Raw genomic sequence first — 22,486 nt, 5'->3', positions numbered from 1 at the left:
AGATGATTAAAATTTTGAAAAAAATTGTAGGCAAAATCAGAAGCCAGGTATCATTGATTAATTTTTTATTGTACAATAATTCAATAAAAATTATTTCCCTTTAATGCCAGTAGATCAGTAATTTGTATAGAAAATATTATACGAATCATAATTACACAATAACTTTGTCTTAGAAGACAAAGCTATAAAATATACATCTACAAAACAACGGTTTGAACTATTTATTTATAAAATCTATTTATGATAGAAGTTTCCATGTCAAAATTAGACCTTCTTATTCAGTGACTCATACTATAGTAAGTCATTTTTGTGATTAAAACAAATGACAAAGATATCAACTAACTGGATCTGGATGGTAAGTATTACTTTGATTTCACAGCACTCACTTCATACTAACAACATTTCACTGGAGCAATCTGCTAAAACATTTTACCAGTTGATCAGTTAGTCGAGAAGAAATCTAACTGCAATTTGGTAAACTGTTTTGGCCATTGCTATTGTGATACCCCAAAGGTCACTGGATAAGCACTGTAATGTGTAGAAAAAGATGACAGCGACTTAGTAATTAGCTTAATTTTGTTGTTGCTAAAAAACCAAAAAACGAAAATCTGCTATACTAAATAAATATCATAACTGTTGACATCAACAGGATGAAACCAATTTCAGAATTAATGGTTTTCAGAAACAATATCATAACAACATTCAAATACAGACAAATAAAGAAAAATAACAACATGCAGAAAAATAAAGTGATGAGGAATGGGGACAACTTTAGTACAATACCTGGTTTGTCCACTCTGCTGCCATGGCAATGAAATAAACCTGAATTATTTTTACATTCTTACTTGTGTTTTTGTTGCCTAGGTTTTTTGTTTGTTAATTTAGGCGTAAGAAATTTGCTTTTACCCCCAATGAATTCTGTATGTGTCTGTTCCAAGTCAGGAGCCTGTTATTCAGCTGTTGTCGTTCGTTGTTGTATAAAAAATTTTTCATTTATCATTTTGTACATTAATCAGGCAATTAGTTTTCTCGTTTGAATTGTTTTTCACTTTTCATTTTCGGGCCTTTTACAGCTGACATACATAATGGGTCGTTCTCATTGTTGAAGGCTGTTAGGAGACCTATAGTTGCAACTTTTTATGTCATTTGATCTCTTTTGGAGAGTTGACTCATTGGCAATCATACCATATCTTCTTAATTTTATATCTATCTTTCTTTATTTCTAATTTAATTTGCTACTTCTTTATATTTAATTTTTTAGCAGAATAAAATGGTCGTATAATTTTCTAACATCATGAGTTACCGTCCCCATTAAATTATTATATAATTAATACAGAAAGTTTTCTGTAAACATCTCAATTATTAAAAAATACAAAAAATGATTTTTGTAAATACAAATTCTGATTGTTTGTATTTATCTTATATTTTTTTAAGAAGTGCTCAATAATTATTTCACAACCATGTATACGTACATTCTGTGTGGAACTGTTGTTCTTTCCATTTCTTCCGATGTTCCCATATATTTAACGTTACCTGTAAGAATAAATACAAGTTTGAAATTATGTTCTGTTGTTTAAAGTTTACAAAAATAAAAAAGAAATACTCAAAGGCTGATAGAATAATTGAATTATGGACAGTCATCACAAATGGCTACATTACAGAGAGAGTTTTTTTTTTAAACATGTATGTGATTTAAATTAAATGTGTTTCATAGAAAACTGAATCTTGTGAAACCTGTTGTTCTAAAACAGCTGAATATTCTCTTTTAGTACAAAACATTTGATGTTTTCTTTTTAAAATATCTCATATCCCTCTTTTCTCATCCTTGATTTTTTCTGTAACACTTTCTTTAAAGAATCGCCTTTTTTTTCCACATTAGTAACTTTAATCTACAGGACAAACAGACATGCTTTCAAAATCTGGACAACAAACAAACAATTTTGATCAATTTTGATTTCACAATGTGGTAATAACTCCTCTGATCCTACGTTTAAACATGAAAAATATTTCAGATGACAAACAGAGCTATAATTTATTATATTTTGTAAGTTGAAGATCTAAGTACTTCCCTTGCTGTATATTAATAGTCAATTAATTGGTAGCAGTCTGCTCATTTTAGATCAAGAAAACTTAGATCCTTTGTATATATAGACTTGTTTTGTGATGAAGAATAAACCTGAAACTGGAGTCCTATCTGAGAAAACAATATACCATAAACATACCATATTTATCTGGCCTTGACCTATCTTTCTTCCTACTGCAGATAATACCAATGATAGCAAGTAATACAGCAACCAATAAAAACAGTAGACCACCGACAATACCACCGATTTCTGCCTCTGACAGGAAAAGTCCTTTAGACTCTAAAAATATACATAAAGAAGTTAAATAAGTTGTAACAAAGAGTTCTTATGTATATACACAGAGCTTAAGGACATAGGAAATCAAATTTTAAAAGGTTTGGATACAAGGAAGCATCTTTTCTGTACTATCATGTTTTTTTTTAAGACAATACTTTTCAAAAAGGTAATTTCTTGAGCTTTTACCTTAAAACTAACAGCAGATTACAAATTATTCCAGTTAACACTGGTTCTCTACAATCAAAGTTCAAATATTAATATTTTTTTTTTCATCTTTTTCATTATTTTTCCATTTCTTTTTAAAATCCATTTTACCTTACAACCAGTTCCAACAAGTTTTATCCCTATATTTTGAATATTTCATTAAATTAGAAAAAAAGATATATCGGTACTTTTGTGAAAGTGTAAGATAGCAGGATATAAGAATTGCAACTAAATGATTGTTTTAAGATATAGATCTATAGCAAGTATAGGCATCATTTATGTTTTATATCTAAATAATGGTTTGATCTGGAGGTTGGATATAATTACATAGTGGTGATCTACATAAAATATACTTCTGATTAAAAGAATTTTGTACTGCACAATCACTTGAAATGGTTTTTACAAATCTCCAAAAACACAAAATCTTATTAAATTTATTATGCATATATATATATATATGAGATATGCCTCTTTAATACAAGTTTTCAATAGTAACCAACTATATTTGATCGATCCTTATTTTCCACTCAAAGGGTAGGAGGTTTCATAAAAAATTCCAAAAAATATATTTAAAACGTTGATTTTTATTTCCCCCTCCCCCCCCCCTCAAAAAAAAAGTAATCTTTACCATATCACAATAAAAAAGAAAGAATGAAACATGAATCATAAAAAGAAAGAAAAGAAACATGAATCATCGATTCAAGAGCCTGATATGTGTAAACCCTAAATTCAAACAAAATAAGGGCCCAATCAAGAATTGCATTTAGCCCCTTAAAGTTGATAACTTTACCAACATCAGCTAAACCGCCCCCATTTGATTGGTCATATTGACATCCCATTTCCATTGTGACCCCTTAATATATTTCCCTATACTTAATTATAAAAGAGAGCAGAAGGAAATATGATAAAAATGAAATAAGTTTGATAGAGAAATGGATACAACAAAATAGGATCATGAATGTAGCAAAATAAACTACATTGTGAAAATAAATGTGTATGAATACAAGAATACAAAATTTGTCTTAGATTGTAATTAAACTAGACATTTTGTAAAACTATGACAAAACATGAAATAAAAAATAAGCAGAAGCAGTCATTTGTCACAAAATGCCAGCAATGTCCATGATATTTTAGTTTTCCTTCAAACCAACTGCCACCATTCTTCCAACATTCTTTTTAGCACAAGATTGTTAAATAATCATGATTTTTAACCCATGCATGAAATGATATTGGTGCTTAAAAATATGAACCGAATAATAATCAAAATAGCACTTTGTACAAATGTTATCACAAGTATGAGGTGAGTTTTTTTTTTTAAATATATGTTTATATAATGAATACAATAACATATATTTCTGAAAAAGACTTGTCTCATACCCTAGTCTCATGAGAAAAAAGTATTAAGGGCTGTTTCATTAAAACATGTATACATGGTACCCAGGAACAAAACTTTCAACATGTTAAGATCTAAATCAACAAAAATCTAGCTAATTTAAATTTGTTGTGTGTTCCATTTCCTCATTAACAGTTGTCCAAAGTGATATTAATAATATGAAGAATACAAATAAATAATGTTTGAAAACCACAATAACAACATTACCCTCGCTATAATCTGCAGTCACTGTTGCCGGCTTATGTAAGTCTAAAAATTTATAGAATATTGAAGTCATTCCTAATATTTTAATTTTTTTTTGTCCCAAAAAAGTTTTGTTTTATTATGAAAGTAACTTGACTTCAAGCCATATCTGGCAGATTATTGCACAAAATTGGTTTAATACCGAACAGAAAATATTTTATTTTTAAAATCTGACAATAAATGACCACCTGAGTTCTTTTAACTTTTTTTATATCTCTCATTGGCAACTTGTAAGTATGGAGTCATACCATTTCGGCAATTATTTCTCTTAGCTGATTTATTGAAAAAAGTATTGTGGGAATTAAAACATACGATTAAAACAATGGTAAAATAGAACCTTTTTTTCAGTTTTTTTTTCTTTTTTTTTAAGATTTATTTCTAAATCATATGTTTTATTTACATAAACTTTGGTGAATAGTTGTCTCATTGACAATTCTACCACATTTCCTTATCTCTATAATGTCTTTTAAAAACGAACCTGCAGGTGTAACAATAACAGCCTCATTCCCAGGCAGACTGTACGAAACAGAACTATATGCATAGACTCTAAATCGATAGGTTGTAGAAGGTATTATCCCGTCTTTTATGAAAGAGGAAGTAGATGGTGCTATCACTTGATTATCCAATGGTTTCCAATTATTACTTGTTGTTTGTTCTATGACATAATAAAGAATTGGTGTTTTATTATTTGCAGTTGGCGCCAACCATGTAATTCTTATTCCACCATTTTCAAAAAAAGCTGTTGTATTTCTTGGAGAAGGTGGCCTTTCACCTGTAAATAATTAATAATATATTTATTTCATCCCATAGAAGAAACCAAAAAAACATTGTAAAATTATTGTCATAATTCAATATATCAGACATTCATTTTTTTGGAATATTTCTGCCTATTTGCTACCAATATTTTAATAATCCACCTACTATTTTTTTTCTTCTTGTCAATTAAGGAAAGCAGTGGTGCTATTAAAATCTTAACAATATTTAAGGAATGACTGTAATATTTTTTCTGTCTATGAAGAAATAACATAAAAAATTTGGTGCACACTGAATAACACGCGTAGCGGGTTATTTAACAGTGTGCACCACATTTTTTATGTTATTCCGAATAGACAGAAAAAATATTACAGTCATTTCTTATAATTTAATTCTAAATTCCATTTTAAACTGCAGAAAACCATGAAAGAACGTTGATGACGTCACGGTCACATGACTAAATTATGTCTATGGGCTCATAACAAAATAACGTCAGCCAATCAGAAGACGCGTTACATCCAAAATTAAATTATAAGAATATGCATCAATTAAGAAGCCATAACAAACAATATCACTACAAACCAATGAAATATACAAGTATAAGAATTATGCAATGTAACTTGTATGTGTCTTAAACTAAAAGTGCTGGCCCTAATTGACACATAACCAAATTATATTTTTATTCAAAAACTTCTCCAGTGTGATAATTTTCTCTTCTGTATAAGGTATCAGATAACTTAATGCAATAATGATCATAGACAGAATTTGACATCTTTTCTAAAGCTTTTAAAAAAGAGAAAGAACAAATTATGCATCTACATAAAAAAAAATAGAAGCAACTAAAATTAGACAGATGTACAAAGGCTTACAAACAACAAGGAAACATAAAGATACTTTGAAAGTTATTGTAATAACTGCCAGACTAATGGGCGAAGACAATGTAACTTTAGGATTGAAAAGCTTAACTATGTTTTTTCCCTGCTATATATATTTTCCTCTATTATTACTGTATCTATACCTGAGGACCAACTGACTTTGAGGGGGGAAAACAAGAATCTTGTGGTCGGTCAATAAAAGGTGATCAAAAGGTACTTGATCACTTGGATGGATGTTTCATGAACAATGGCATTTTTTTACATGCATAATTCATGATGCTGACATGTCAATGTGATTTTAATATATCCTGCTTGGAACATAACAGACACAATGACTTATAAGTCAAATATTTTTCTAATCTGGGAACGAAACAAACAACCTCCAATTAAAACACTGTTTGTATGAAAATAATTTAAATGCTGACCACGTTATTGTTTATGCATAAATTATTCTATTGATAAAATAAACAGAGAAAACAAAACACATATCAAAAAATCAACAAATATGATCAATAGCAAACTAAAATCACAACATTTAGCAAACTCAAACACTAACTAAATAAATAGAGCTAAAGAAAATAATTCACTTAGGACTAGGGTCAGATTCAGGTAGCTGTATCAATTGAAGATACCATTTCTTTGATGCACCAAACTTTAAAACCTCTTGTTTTAAAAAAAAATCTTTAACTGACCATAGCAATTAAGAAGTTTATATCCTTCAATGGTTTTGAAAAATAATAATATATGTAAATCTTGTGTCCACTTAATACCTCCTGATGAAAATGCATTTTGAAAAATTATGCCTGAGGCACTTTCAACATTAATCTGTTGTTGAAGTTATTCATATTATGAGGCAAGATGCCTTTTAAAACCTTTAAAACGTTTGCATTAATTGCAATTTACTTATACAAAACCTAGTCAATTAAATTAAGACTGTCATCCTTTGGGGTTTTTCAATCTAAAGTAATGTGCATAAAAATGAACACGGATACTTACCAAGAGGTCTGGTTATAATAGGAATGTATGTATGACCTGACGGTAAAGTAGGAAGAGCTGTTGGATAGCTATCAGCTTCTCCTGAAAATAGTGGTAAATTATAGGTTACCAGTTTTGTCTTTAAAAAAAACTTGGTTCATCGTAATCAATAATTTTTATTTTTGTCTTGGCTATAAAATGGACATATCACATGTTAGGTTAAGAGTGTCTATTGCTCTTTTTCTTTGAGGTTACCTTATTTCAATATAACCCACTGTTACCTCATCCAAAAGCTAATCTATGTTTTAAATACCATCAAAACTGTTCTGGACTAATCATAGTGAAGATAGGATGTTGCAATGTTCAGCCGAAAGATGGCTACTTCCCCACTCCCTACCAAAGTTTAAAACAACTAGAGGCTCTAAAGAACCTGTGTCGCTCACCTTGGTCTATGTAAATATTAAACAAAGGACGCAGATGAATTCATGACAAAAATTGTGTTTTGGTGATGGTGATGTGTTTGTACATCTTACTTTACTGTATATTCTTGCTGCTTACAATTATCTCTATCTATAATAAACTTGGCCCAGTAGAAAATGTTAGTAAAAATTTACAAATTTTATGAAAATTGTTAAAAATTTACTATAAAGGACAATAACTCCTTAGGGGGTCAATTGACCATTTTGGTCATGTTGACTTATTTTAAGGTCTTACTTTGCTGTACATTATTGCTGCTTACAGTTTATCTCTATAACAAGAACAGAAAATTGTAAAACTTGATAGTAAATAGTGAACATCCAAACCCATCATAAATTGGTCAAAGTTTCTTCATCTTTTACCAGGTAGGTTCCTTATAGAACAATCTATACAACAAACTATGTTTATAGACAGTTATTATCACATCTACCTATACAAATTTGATTTTGCTAGTCTTCCTTTAATTTTTTTTACATGTGACGTTGAAATCTTTTATTCCTAAAGATATACAGCTTGTAGGTATTAGTACAATAAACATTATAGTAGGAACCATATAGTACATCTGCCTCGTCTGACTGTATATGATTATAACTTATTAACTTTGTACATGTGATGTATCTTCCAATTAGTCTCATCACTAGTTCATTTTACTCTCTTAGAATTTCTTGTACAAGATGTATGAAGTAGAAAAATATAAGTATAGATTTATTTAAATTAAAGGATGGTTTTACTGTACAATTTTAGACTGTCTCTGGTTTTACTGTACAATTTTAGACTGTCTCCAGTTTTATTTGTGTAAGCTCTTTGTTCATAATCAGTGAACAGGTTTGTCAGTTATATTCAGAAAGTCGTTTATGTAAAGATTAAACACAAACTTAAATTTTCATTCCAGAATGAAACCTATGAATATTGATCAATTTTTATTGTAACTACACAATAATTATACATAGGAATTTTTTTTTCAGATGTTTGGAATGAATGTATAAAAAAGACATTGTCACAAAATTAGAGATTAAAAATAAACTAAAACTACATCAATAGTATAAAAAAAATATTGAAAATAAAGCAAAAAGCAGTCAAGCTAACTACAGATAAAACTGTTTGATATTGCATTTTTAATAGAACTTGCAATAAATATATACACAAAAACTTGATGTTGTTGTCATAATTTAACAGTCCATGTTTATTTGAATATAAACTTCCAAAATATGCATATTTAACACTATACTTACCAAAAACTGTAAGTTACACTCTTTTAAATTATATATTTTCTTCCATATTAGTTTTTACTTATTAACATATCAAACAATATTATTCCACAAAGAAATGAGAAAAAATAACAACATACAAAAAAGGTGCATTGATGGTAAGGTGCAAAAGGGGAGGTAATAAAGTACCAATTTCATGTCTTCTTGATGTTTGTGTTCTATTCCCTGATTGGCATGAAAATATTCAATTAACAACTTTAAAGTTAGTAAAAAAAATAGAACTTCCTTTGAAATAAATAGAAAGAAAAGTCACATGGTCATAGTAATATTCAATAAAAAACTTACGGTTAGTAAAATAAACAACTTCTTTTGAAATTAATTAGAACAAAGTCACATGTTCATAAGTTAGTTAATTCTAAAAATAACTTGTCAATAATACAACTTGTCAAATAAACAATATAGTGTATATTTCAGCTATGCATATCTTAATTTCAACAATGGTCTTTTGAAAAATTGCTGTCATATGCATTTTAACATTTAATGAATCGTGAAATAAGAAATATGTTTTCATATTTCCTGTACACTGCTGTACAACATGTACAATCTTAAAAATCACATATCAAATAAAATTATTACTTTATGTTGCTTCCAGCTACCTGCAGTCACATGACTTTTGAACCTTTCCATGTGACCTGCAGGTGTAATGTAAAATTACAAGAAATTATTTCCGGTCTAGGACATGATTTGAATTTGTGATGACACAATAATCAATTATGTTAATGTAAAACTTGACTGACAAGAAATACTGTCATTACAAATGTATGCCCTAAAGTCAAAAATATACACTCTTTAATTAGTTTGTCAACAATACAAAAACTATTTTTATCTTCAACCAATAAATCTGTCATAAACAAACTAGTATATACTAACATGCATGGTAATCTAACAAATGTCTCCACAACACCTGTAAACAACATACCTCATTAAGTCAGGCACATTTATCCTTAGGTGTTTATATCTAAATTTACTATAAATTTCCCTTTTGAGCATAGGAAATCCTTTTTTTTTAAATTTTTTTTTTACAGTTTCCCTTTTAAAGTTGTTCTCAACATTTCATCCTCCTGGCATTTCAAACTTACTTTAATTTCAATTAAATTAACAAATACTTATGGCCAAAATCCTATATATTGCACAAAATATAGACTTAATTTTTTCAGATTTTGTAAAGAGCAGCATCTTTTGAATTCCTTTCTTTTTTAACCACTTCAAAGAATTCTGATTTATTTCCACATTAGCAATTTGGCAATTTTGTTTCCAAAAGAAAAGAAAATTCCCAGTAAACTTCCCGTTGACAACCATATACCTTTTTCAAATTCACCTGGGACAGGTTGTTCAACACTTGTCGTTATATGAACATTTATCTTTATTTTACCTACAGCAGGTGTTTTAAGATTAACTTGGCAATCTTTCATACAAGTAGTCAGGTGTATTTGTTCTTCTATGATTTACAACAGTTTGTTAGATAAGCATCTTATATTTCTATTTTCTATCAAACAGCAAAAATAACTGTTTTAAACTCATTTACTCGAACTATACACACGTCTGAAGGAAGCAAAAATTGAAACATTTCTATTGCAGAGTTATTTGCTGCACACAAAGCACAGTGTCTAGTAATTAATCTGGATAATAAAGGAGTATATACTATACATCTATAGCTGTAAGATCAAACAATTGTGTAGACCTACCAAGAGTTCTGGCAAGTTTAACTTCACTAAAGTTCCCATCACCATAGGCATTTCTAGAGAGGACTTTGAACTCGTACAATGTGTCAGGTTCTAATCTAAACACCTTCAGATTGGTAGCATTCTCTATCCTCATTGTAACCCATGTGCTAACCTCACCATTTACACTTCTGTACCTATCATACAAATAATAATATACACATTATCAACAGTTTAAGTCAAATAAAAAACTAGAGGCTCTAAAGAGCCTGTGTCGCTCACCTTGGTCTATGTGAATATTAAACAAAGGAAGCAGATGGATTCATGACAAAATTGTGTTTTGGTGATGGTGATGTGTTTGTACATCTTACTTTACTTAACAGTCTTGCTGCTTACAATTATCTCTATCTATAATGAACTTGGCCCAGTAGTTTCAGTGGAAAATGTTAATAAAAATTTACAAATTTTATGAAAATTGTTAAAAATTGACTATAAAGGACAATAACTCCTTAGGGGTTCAATTGACCATTTCGGTCATTTTGACCTATTTGTAAATCTTACTTTGCTGAACATTATTGCTGTTTACAGTTTATCTCTATCTATAATAATATTCAAGATAATAACCAAAATAAGCAAAATTTCCTTAAAATTACCGATTCAGGGGCAGCAACCCAACAACAGGTTGTCTGATTCATCTGAAAATTTCAGAGCAGATAGATCTTGACCTGATACACAATTTTACCCCTGTCAGATTTGCTCTAAATGCTTTGGTTTTAGAGTTATAAGCCAAAAACTGCATTTTACCCCTATGATCTATTTTTAGCTGTGGTGGCCATCTTGATTTGATGGCCAGGTCACCGGACACATTTTTGAAACTAGATACCCCAAAGATGATTGTGGCCAAGTTTGGATTAACTTGGCCCAGTAGTTTCAGAGGAGAAGATTTTTGTAAATGATAACCAAGATTTACGAAAAATGGTTAAAAATTGACAATAAAGGGCAATAACTCCTAAAGGGGTCAACTGACCATTTCGGTCACATTGACTTATTTGTAAATCTTACTTTGCTGCACATTATTGCTGTTTACAGTTTATCTCTATCTATAATAACATTCAAGATAATAACCAAAAACAGCAAAATTTCCTTAAAATTACCAATTCAGGGGCAGCAACCCAACAACGGATTGTCTGATTCAACTGAAAATTTCAGGGCAGATAGATCTTCACCTGATGAACAATTTTACTTTGTGTCAGATTTGCTCTAAATGCTTTGGTTTTTGAGTTATAAGCCAAAAACTGCATTTTACCCCTATGTTCTATTTTTAGCCATGGCGGCCATCTTGGTTGGTTGGCCGGGTCACCGGACACATTTTTTAAACTAAATACCCCAATGATGATTGTGGCCAAGTTTGGTTTAATTTGGCCCAGTAGTTTCAGAGGAGAAGATTTTTGTAAAAGTTAACGCCGGACGCAGGACGACGACGGACGCAAAGCGATGGGAAAAGCTCACTTGGCCCTGTGGGCCAGGTGAGCTAAAAAGTCAGGAGGAAAATAATTACTGGGTAACTTTGCTTTAGTCTTGGCAGAGCTCAGCATGAAAAATTATCTTTCAATAGCTATCAGAGAGTACATCAGACTTGAAACTTGCAAAAATATTTGTTCACAGCTGTAACAATTAGTGCAATTCTATCAGTGACAGCATTCAGTTTTGTGAAGTCTTTTAGGTCCCTTTTAATAATATCATAGCTTCTGAATATTTAAGTATTTAGACATACTTTGCTTAAACTTTTGCAGTTTGGAGCAATCCTGATGAGGTAAATCAAAAAAAACATTTTAGAAGCCCCAAATTCACAAAGCTTTATTTTCATATCTCATAACCTCTATTATGGGCTCTTTATGTCTTTCACTGTCATGACCGTTTTAATATAATGATGTATGCTGTTTTGAAGTAAAAATGTTATATCAAAATATCTTTCTCAAATAAAAACAGCATAATAATTTCGTGAGGTTTTCATCAAGTTGAATGTAGCAAAGGTCATATTTAGGTCAAGGGGAGATAACCTCAGTGATTTTTTTGTAATATTGTTTAATAACATGAGAATGTGTTTATTAATGAAAATAAACATATTTAAAGGTTATTTGCTCTTTGGATCGGGTTGCTGTCTCTTTGACACATTCCCCATTTTCATTCTCAATTCAATTTTTCAGCATTTGAATATATTTTACCATATGACAAAACTCTGTGTACTGCCACCATTGTAAGCTGGAATCCATGTTACATAGGCATCAAACCAACTGGTAATTACTGTAACATTGTATGGAGCATGGGGTGTGGTACCTGTCAAATATATATTGTCACAACATAAATTTAGGGGGTTCTCATTGGGGGGGGGTGTTCTGATCCAGGATTCCGCTTACTGTTTTGTCAGATTCCCATATCTTGTTACACTATGTAAGTAAGAATTTTCATTTTTTATTTAATTTCCTGTGTCCCGCTAGACTTCATTTCCCCTTTTCACGGCAGAATAATTTGACTTTCATGTGTCACGCTTACAAAAAAATCAGCAAACCCACATAACGTTTAGACCCCAATGAGACCCACATTTAGATATAGAAGCTAAGTAACAAACAAAGAAACATTATGCGCACAGCATACACACACAAAAACTTTTCATTTCTACATAAGGTAATAAAATTCTTCGCTGAGCGCAGCTCGATACGGCCGCTGAGGTCCAACACTGAACAGTTAGGGCAAAAACGGACACAATATTCCCACTTGATACACGTCTGAATTTGGATTGTAATTAAATATTTGACACATTATAGGTTTCTGACACAGAATAACTGTAGAACTTAGAATTGGTTACATGATTTGAACTAATATTCATTTTTTTTGCTGTAATGCTGTTGTGAGTTGACTAAACTCTATATATAGTAGTTAGATGCAGTATTAATTATCAAATATGAAATTCCTTGGTCAGATGGTACAAAATAAAAATTTCAGTGAATAAACGTTTGTTTTGAAAAAGGTCATATTAGTCTGACAGTAGTGTGAATAAATGTGTGTCTGTTTGTGGAAATTTCTTTACATTGCATCAACATTGTTTTGAAGTAGGAGGAATGATAAGAGTCATTATAGGGCTTCTCTATTTCTATATCACTCACACCTCCATTAAACTGCATAACATGGCTTCAAATCAATTTTTTATTAATTTCATTAGGGAAAATTACACTTAACATGCTTAATAGCTGTACGGTGACGACCTATAGTTGTTAATTTCTGTGTCAGTTAGTCTCTTAAGAAGAGCTTCTAGTTGGCAATCATACCACATCATCTTTTTTATATAAATTGTAAAGAATTAAAGTTTACAAAAATCCAGTATGGAGAGCAAATGCTAAAAAAGACTCTGAAGAAAAAACTATAACAACTTGAAAGAGTTAAGAATTTTCTGCGAAAGGTCTTGTAAATACAATGACTTTTTCTTACTTTCTATAATAAGCTGAGTTGTTGTTACTATTCTGGTGAAATCATTACTTGCTTCACATTCATAAAGTCCATGGTCTTGTTTCTCTATGTGGACAATCGTTAAATTACCACCTAGTCTAGTCACTCGTCCTCCAAAGTCTAACACACCCGAAACCTTAAAACAAACAAAGACATTTTATAGAAAAATATACAATACTTTTATATAAGAAAATAAATTTCATCAATACATTGATGAAAGATTTAATCATTGATCAATGTATTGATGAAATTTATTTTCTTCTATATGATTAGAATCAAGCATATTGTTTCACATGTTTTATAAATGTCAAATTTTGCTTCGGCACAAATCTGCATAATTTCATACTTGTCCATCACTGCTAAAAATTATAGAATATAACAAAATTACAAAACAAAATTTTTACAAGAGCCTGATATTCAGTGGTTGTTGTTGTATATCATGGGTTTTTTTGTTTGTTTTGTTTTTTTTGTTTGTACATAAACCAGGCTGTTAATTTTCTCGCTTGAATTGTTTAACATTTTCTTTATTGGTCTTTTATAGGTTGCTGTACAGTATGACTTTTGACTTAGCCCTAAATTGCTGAAGGAGTCTCATTAGCAACCATATGACATCTTCTAATATTATATCTATATTAATCTATAACTCATAGGATTACAACTCCAACTTGCTTCTATTGCGTAACAGGTCTGGTTCTACATCCACATGTTTATATGGTCTTTTTCTACTTAGTTTTTACTGTTTTTAATGTTCGAGTTCTGTTGGAGAAAGTAACCTTTTACATAAACATCAAAGATAGAAACTTATTGGGTAATGCTAAATCAGTATAAATGGAAATTCTTCCTTCAATTGAGTTATTTTTGCATTCATATCTATACAAAATCTTACTTTTCGCCATGTAATAAGTGGAGGCGGTACTCCAGAGGCACCGCATGGCATCACAACACTGTCATTAGGCTTCCTTATATATCTTGCCTCTGGTCGGTATGTAAATTTTGGAGGGTCTAGAAATAAAGATTTTTTTCAGTCATAAAACAAATGTAAAATAAGCACATTTTATCAATATTTTTTTGTAATAAAATAATTTATTATCCAATAAGAAATATTTTCATATTTCTGGAAAGGTTAATAACATAAAGGAAAGTTATCTCATGTAGTTTTATGTCTAAATTATTTACAATCAATTACAAAATAGAGATATATATTCTTTAATTAAAACATTAAATCATTTTTATAATATTAATTTCATAAAATCCAGTATCTACACATTAGCAAAGAAAAAAACACATATATACTATCATTTCTTGGGTATTGGAGAAAAACCCAACACTTACAATGTGCATTTACAGTTCTCTTTCTAACATCAAAAGAACAATGGTTGATCTTGTCTTTGATAATGAAAAACTTTTCAAAAATTATTAAATAAAGTTGTCTATAATTCAATTACTTCATAGAAAATCGTTGCTTTTTAATTCATTGTTTTTTAGTCAAAGGTAAATATGTACCACAAATTTTTATCAAAATTCAAAATAGCAGCTCTCTTGATTTATATTGGTCATGTTGGTGTCTCCAGTTAACTATGTGATATTGAAATAAAAATCATTAATATTCTCTTTGTATATCAAATATTGAAGAAGAAATACTAAATACCAACGTGAACAGACATAAGGGACGACATCAAAAGTTCAATGAAGGATAAAAAACTTAATTCACTTAGTTTTTTCACTGACCCCCATACCCCCCCCCCCCCCCTTAACTTAATTTAGGAAAAATTGATTGACCAATAGGATTATATATGTAAAATCAATTTTAGATTAACAAAACTTGCAGCAATGTTGACCCCCCACCCCCAAACTATTTGATTTAAGTTTTTTTATCCTACATCGATCTTTTGATGTCGTCCCTAATTTCCTACCTCTAACAATAACTTGTACAAGAGGAGATGGTTGACCATTTCCTAAAGAACTAACAGGAGTACAACTATAGCTGCCTTCGTCACTTTTCTTCACATTATATATCAACAAGGAGCCATTGGCCAGTTGTGTGGTAGAACCCTGGCCGAACTGTACTATAAATCTATCTTTTATCCATATAATTTCTGACACAGGTGGATTAGCATCTACTAAACAGTCTAATCTCTCTGTAAATCCTAATGCCCAAATTAATCTACTGGGCATACTTAAAATTTTTGGAAGATCTGCAAAAAACACATATAAACATATAAAATCATATAATAAATCTCCTTAAATATATATAAGCTTTGAAAAGAAATCAGTTGGTCTAGACTAAACCAATTGTGATTTGAGAGTAGAAAGTTTCTTTGCCTTTTTGCATTAAAATGTCGATCAGGTCATAAGACTACATTATTCCCATGATAAGAGAATCTTTACTTTTATTTAATGCCAAATATTTCAGCAAAAAGTGCATGGTATTAATTGCATTTCTATAATGAAGAATTTCACAGGGAAAGTTGGACAGACAAAAAAAAGTAATTCCTCTATGTACAATTATTTCATGTGGTAGAGGTTACTAAAATTAAGCTCCCTTTTTTTTTTAAGTGGATAAATTCTAGGAAAATACCAGAATAAAACGCAATGTTTTCTATAAAAGTGATAGAAAAGTGGCTTTTCTATATGGAATAATTTTTTGTAAAATGTCTAATTTAAAATGTGTTGGATTGCTGTCTCATTTTGTATATGTATACCCAAACCTCCTTTTAGTCTTATCTTTTTACTTATACAATATCATAATGGTATTTTTTCAATGTATATTATAGTTAGTGACGGAGTCAGAGAGACTGTTTTTCCTGTGTTTTTTTTATTTTATGATAATAAGTGTGACTTAAATACGACTTTCATGCAATGTATGAAAATAACTCTCCAAATCATTTTTATAATATAAAAGTTATAAAACACAGTATTAAATTCTGTCTTCCGACAAAATACATCTATTTCCAAAATATGATTGCTTGTATTTTAAACACAAGTAGAAAACCCAATCTATCTGAGACAGCATTGTTTTCCATAAATGTGCTGACTACATGAAACTGCACTCAATATCAAAGAGAGGCACGTGACAGTTAAAGAGATATTACATAACTAAGTTAGTGTTTTATATGCACAAAGGAATTGTGGGATGATGTGGACTGTTTAATTGTAATGGTGCATGTTCAAATGCATTTAAGTTAGGAAAACCATCAACGTTATCAGTGAAAATTGCAAACTTAATGAATAAATTACATCCAGACAACCAAAAGGCTGGAACACACTGCATTATGTATTACAACTTTACTGGAAACAACTTTCTTCAATTTTGTGATTCAACATGGGAATTTTTCAATACAAATAGAAAAAATCTTTCATTTAATTTCTGATGCTAAAAAAGTTAATGTGTTCCCCTCCCTTTTAGTTTGAAACCCAGATTTGTTTTTTTCTAAATCAATTTATGACTTTTGAACAGCCATATACATGGTATACTTCCTTTATTCAAAAGTCTGAAACCCCTTAAAAAATCTTCAAGTAAACAGGGATGGATTCAATGGGAGGAAAGGGGGCTTAGAGGGCAAACATACCCTTTCACTGAACAAAAAATATTTTTCTGACTTAAATTATTCCTTATTTAGTTTTGTGTAACTCTTGACAATAACTGTTACATTTTCTGCAATTACACTCAATTTCAAAACCTCTGGTTATAAACCATCAAACTTTGAGATCACAGTATTGAATATTCACTGATATGTATCACATGCATAAATATGATAGTTTGATCTACTCAATATCTTACATGTAACATTTAAAAAGGCGGAGGCCTCTGGGTCTTGACCGACTCCATTACTTGGTCTACAAATGTACCATCCCATATCGTCTTTGTTGACGGAAGACAAAACAAGAGTACCGTCTGGTTGAATATAAATTCTCTGGCCATAGCCAAGGTATGTGTTGACATTACGATCATTGAAGTACCAGCGATATGTGATGTTGTTGGGAAAGGCATCGGCTCCACAATGTAACGTCACTCTTTGTCCTTCTACGGCAGTTGTATTGGACGGTGGGCTTAAAATGTATGCTGCACCTGAAAAATAAGGATGATTATTAAAATTGCTTCAATAATTATGATGATACTTTTGATTAAGTCCATTTTATTTAGAGTTAATTACCAATTGTATTACATGTACCTCAGGGTCTTTCGAATATTGAATCTACTATTTTCTTCATATACAATGTATATAGCGTGCATATAAAAGATGCAAAAATTCATTTCACATTAAAAAGTAATGAATTTCGTAGACAAATCTTTTACAGATCTTGTGCAGACAACTGCATTGAAGTTATGTAAGACAGATTTCCTATGTTCTAAAATGTATAAACTGGAATCAAATATTTCAATTGTTTTTTATTTTAATCTATGAACTTTTGGATTTTGCCATTTTTATAAACAGCCTGCATGGTCATTTCCCTTTTAGATTGGATATTATGAACATGATGAAGTCTGCTTCAAAACTTCTGTAACTGAAACTCCAGAAAAAGCGGGAAAACGGTCAGTAAACAGTCAATAAAATAGAATAATCAATAGCATATTTGTTTTTTTTATTGTTACCTAGCTATTATACAGCAATAAATTCGTTCTGTAACAAATTTGCAATTGATTACATCATAGAACACAAGGTAATTTGGATGGTTATTTTCTAAATTTGTTTACTCAAATAATAAACTTGGTACTTAAATCTATGAAATTTCCCATAAACGACGGTGATACAATATTGACATAGTAAAACAGGTCATAAAAAGTATAGTCTAGAATTATAAACTAATGTGAAAATAGATTTTTCTGTCTTTTTTGTGAAATTAAAATAATAATTTTCATTAAATTGATATACTTATCGGAAATTATTTAAACATAAATCTCGAGTCATTGTATTCAATTCCATAGGTATGACTGTCTGGTGACCTCAAACTAGTTTTAAAGTGGACTTGTGGTTGTTTTTGTTTTTTTCTTAATCAGAAAATCGTTTGAATTTAGAGAAAAAGTAGAATATTTCCTTTTAGCATAAACATGATAAAGAGAAACCATATACATGTACTGCTCCCATTAGCAACTTCCTAACCTATTTTGAATTCTTATTGTTGAATTTTGTAATTTTTTTTTCTTTTCTTAAGTACAAATGTATTGATAATTGAATTGACTGATAAGTGGCTGATTCAAACATACATCATAAAAAAATCCTTCCCTATCATGTGTACAATATACTAACTAACCTTCTACTATCAAATCTATCCTTTGTGATATGCTACCGATTGTGTTTGAGAATTTACAAGTATATGTTCCTCCATCAGATCTCTGTAGATCTCTGATCTCTACTTCTGTATTATCTGATGAGATGGTGACACGAGATGACGATCGTACTTCTCTATTGTCCTTCGTCCAGAAACCAGTTGGTTCTGGGGTACCAGAAACTTTACAGTATAATGTTATGGTTTTTCCTTGCTGCTGTTTGTATTTACTTGGTGTACTATCTGTGATTTTTGGTGGTGCTGGAAGAAGAAATTGTTTTATGCATTATTACGATTTTTAACAATTTTAACCCAAATCAAACATTTTGTGAGCACAAACTTTTATGTTTTACATGTATATTAACGTAGAACTGTGGAAAAAGCAGAATTAATTAGGAAACAAAAGGGACATTAGGCAATGAGAAACCAACAATGCCATTATTGCTTTAAGAAAGATAAACAAAACATTACATAAGCTTAAGAAACAAACTCAACCAAAAATAGAAGGTGAGTCTCCGAGACCTGACATGTGCCCAGAAAGAAAATAAGCTGAGTCATGAGACCTGACAATTGTGCCCAGAAAGAAAATAAGCTGAGTTAGAAAAGTGATATTCCCAAAAGTAACATTTTTACATTTAAGTTTTCCAGATTAAGCTGGTTGCTGCTCATTGAGATCTATATATATAATCCAGTGCATTTAATATGTTTAATGTTATTTCTAAATTAAATACTTTTAGCATAAGCAAAAGTCTGTCTGTCATTCAGCGCACTCATTATGAACATATTATTTGCCATTGAACATTGATTTTATATACATTTTTACATAGTCTGTTCATGGTTTGCCTAGAATGTTTAAAATCAAGGAGGCCAAACAGGGGAAACTTTGTGCTAAGAAAATATGGTTATCAAATCACACAACATCGCTTTGTAAAGGTCATGGATATGAACCATTAATTTCCAAACAATTTCATTCGCAGAATTTTGTGTTCCTTCCGGGATTATTCCCCCTTTTTAATCACAGTGTTTCTGGTGTTTCTAGGCCTACTTGACCTTTATTGTTAGTGCTAGTACATTTTTTACTGTAGCAATAGTGCAGAATGGTTATGTGAGAATGTAAAGAATTACACAATAGACAAAGTAATGACTGATAATTTACTTAAAGGGTATCTTGACATTAAGCTAATGGACTGTTTGGTTATCTGACCAATAATCTAACATTCATGACATTCAGAAACTGGACTTCTGTTTGTGTTTATAGATACTTATAATAACTTTATACTTTTGTTTACACAAAAGGTTTTATCAATAAACTGATATTTCAAACATAAATCTGACTATTTTTCTACTTGTATGGTGAATCAAAAATCCAAAATTAAACCTAAATTTAAACAGGTATTTTAATCTTTAAATGTTTAGAAAGGGATTTATCTGGTGTCAATTAAAAAGCAGAGCTTGGTATTTTAATCACTATAAAATCACCGACTTCTTTGTAGAGAGCGAACAATGATCGTCAAACATTTAAATCAGGATTTCAATAAAGTTGAGGTCAGAAAAATATCATCACTTTTTAGTGTTTTAACCTATTAACATATCCCTAACAAGTCAATCTCAATGTTAATGGAATCAAGCTAAGATAATATCTACAAAGCAGTCTGTTCACTGTGTTTATAACACTGCTCAATTATTCCAAAATAAGTTATAAATTAAATAAATACAATTCTAGTGCATTCCAATAAGAAACAAATTTTTCAACTGGCAGTAAATACTTGAGGAATGTTTTAATGTGATAAACACACACCATGTTTGTGTAGTGTCTCAGTAGTTTAGGGATGTGTATTCATTAAATATTTGTTTACCTTGAGCACTGGCCTGTAAACAAGAGGAAATTCCTATCCAAAACCACAACAAATAACCACATCTCCTCTCCATAACCCATCCATTTAGGTCACACTATCAACCCCTATCAAAAATTTCTAGGTCACTAGATTTACTATGTGCAACCAGCCATTCATTCAAATTTTGGAACATTCTATTTAAGCTTGAAGGGATGCCATTAAAAAGTTGTAAAAATTTTGAATAAACAATATGTCATAAATGATTAAAAATGTGTAATAAAGATAAAGTATACAACAGACTTTAATTATAAAAATAAACATTTATTGTTTAAGTGGCTATTATCTGGTCTGACAAGATTTCCTATAAATACACTTGTTACCTGTGCCCCTAATCTTTTGATGTTCCAGGTAAGGATTTCACCTGGGACCCCCTACATGAATAAAACACATTCTACACCTGTCTTATCTTTATATCTATAGAAAATTTCTATAGATAAAATGACATTATTAAATTAGTGATTCCTTTTAAAAACACAAACTGTCAAAATGTTTGAGTGAAATAAATCAAATGACCACAGATTATTAAAGATATGTCATAAAGTTTGAAAATAGATATTTTGCAATAAGAATAATAATTTAGTTCAACGAAAATTGACAAAAGCATTTAAAGCTTGGATAAAAATGGAAATTTTCAATGTAAAATTGAGAATTTAATAAGCTTTAAAACTTTTAAAAAAGAACTTATAATTTGTAATTTAAAATTGTATAATTTAATAAACTTAAAAACTTTTTAAAAAAACCTTATAATTTTGAATTTAAAATGTAAAAATTGAATAAACTCATCACAAAAAAAAAAGAAGATTTAAATAATTTTTTTAAGTCCTTCACAAGTATGTGAAAATAAATCAATAATTAAACAATTCTAGAAAAATAACAAAAATAAACTCCAACTAAATCAATGAAAAGTAGATGAAAGTCATTCACTGATGATAAAATAATTAAAGATGTAAGATATTAACCTCATAAACTACCCTAACAAAATCATGAGAGCTCAAAAGAAAATGGTATAGTAATAAATATCTCTAAATGTTCAAAAACGACCATCAAATGAGTTATTGGATAATATTACAATATTTATGAGAGTTAAATTGGACATAAATAAACCACAAGGATTTATATTATTCTTTAATAATACATGAAGAAAATAAAATTATAGCTATTACGATTGTCTTTCATTACTGGCAACCACCAATAATGAAAAATAATGTTCTGAGTTAGGTAACACAACAAAACACCTTCAAGGGGTTAAAGCGTGGCCATGTCAGTTGATGATATTATTGTAGTTATAATGTATCAGAATAAAAAAACTTAAGAGACTGAATGTTATATCAGTCTGTAAAGTTTCTTTGGGGTGATGGTATGGGAAAGGGTTCTAGATCCTTTTTAGTTCACAGAAACCATATATAATTATTCTGAGTTTAAACAACCTGAAAGTGTTTGGATCTAGAAAATTTCTTGAATCAAAGATATTAAAGAAATTTTATATTTAAAGTTAATTCTGTTAAAATTCTGTTTTCTATTAATACCCTCTATATCTTTGCTAAGGATAGAATATGAACTATTATTCATATTGGTATTTATTAATAAAATAGCATAGTGAGTTATAAATG

At 30.0% G+C, this 22,486-nt stretch overlaps 1 protein-coding gene across 5 annotated transcripts in view; it reads right to left on the bottom strand.

The window, feature by feature from the left end:
* LOC143080242 (protein turtle homolog A-like) overlaps nt 1-22,486 on the bottom strand; it is a 126,016-nt gene that overhangs the window by 9,178 nt on the left and 94,352 nt on the right. For 2 of the 5 annotated variants that reach the window (XM_076255976.1, XM_076255979.1), the window contains exons 4-16: nt 18,967-19,242; nt 17,495-17,782; nt 15,627-15,908; nt 14,600-14,715; nt 13,696-13,849; nt 12,435-12,546; nt 10,234-10,406; nt 8,678-8,713; nt 6,825-6,905; nt 4,679-4,972; nt 4,165-4,206; nt 2,223-2,363; nt 1,473-1,533 (exon numbers count right to left, since the gene is read on the bottom strand). In XM_076255976.1, the coding sequence (XP_076112091.1) occupies nt 1,473-1,533; nt 2,223-2,363; nt 4,165-4,206; nt 4,679-4,972; nt 6,825-6,905; nt 8,678-8,713; nt 10,234-10,406; nt 12,435-12,546; nt 13,696-13,849; nt 14,600-14,715; nt 15,627-15,908; nt 17,495-17,782; nt 18,967-19,242 (2,056 nt within the window). Of the gene's footprint in view, nt 1-1,472; nt 1,534-2,222; nt 2,364-4,164; nt 4,207-4,678; nt 4,973-6,824; nt 6,906-8,677; nt 8,714-10,233; nt 10,407-12,434; nt 12,547-13,695; nt 13,850-14,599; nt 14,716-15,626; nt 15,909-17,494; nt 17,783-18,966; nt 19,243-20,837; nt 21,007-22,486 lie in introns of those variants that run through there. The other 3 variants (XM_076255980.1, XM_076255978.1, XM_076255977.1) reach the window with 3 other exon arrangements.

This window comes from Mytilus galloprovincialis, chromosome 6 (genome assembly GCF_965363235.1).
Source record: "Mytilus galloprovincialis chromosome 6, xbMytGall1.hap1.1, whole genome shotgun sequence".
NCBI classification, from domain to species: Eukaryota; Metazoa; Mollusca; class Bivalvia; order Mytilida; family Mytilidae; genus Mytilus; species Mytilus galloprovincialis.
The sequence above is the reverse complement of the archived record's forward strand: the minus strand, read 5'-3'. Positions and strand labels throughout refer to the sequence as shown.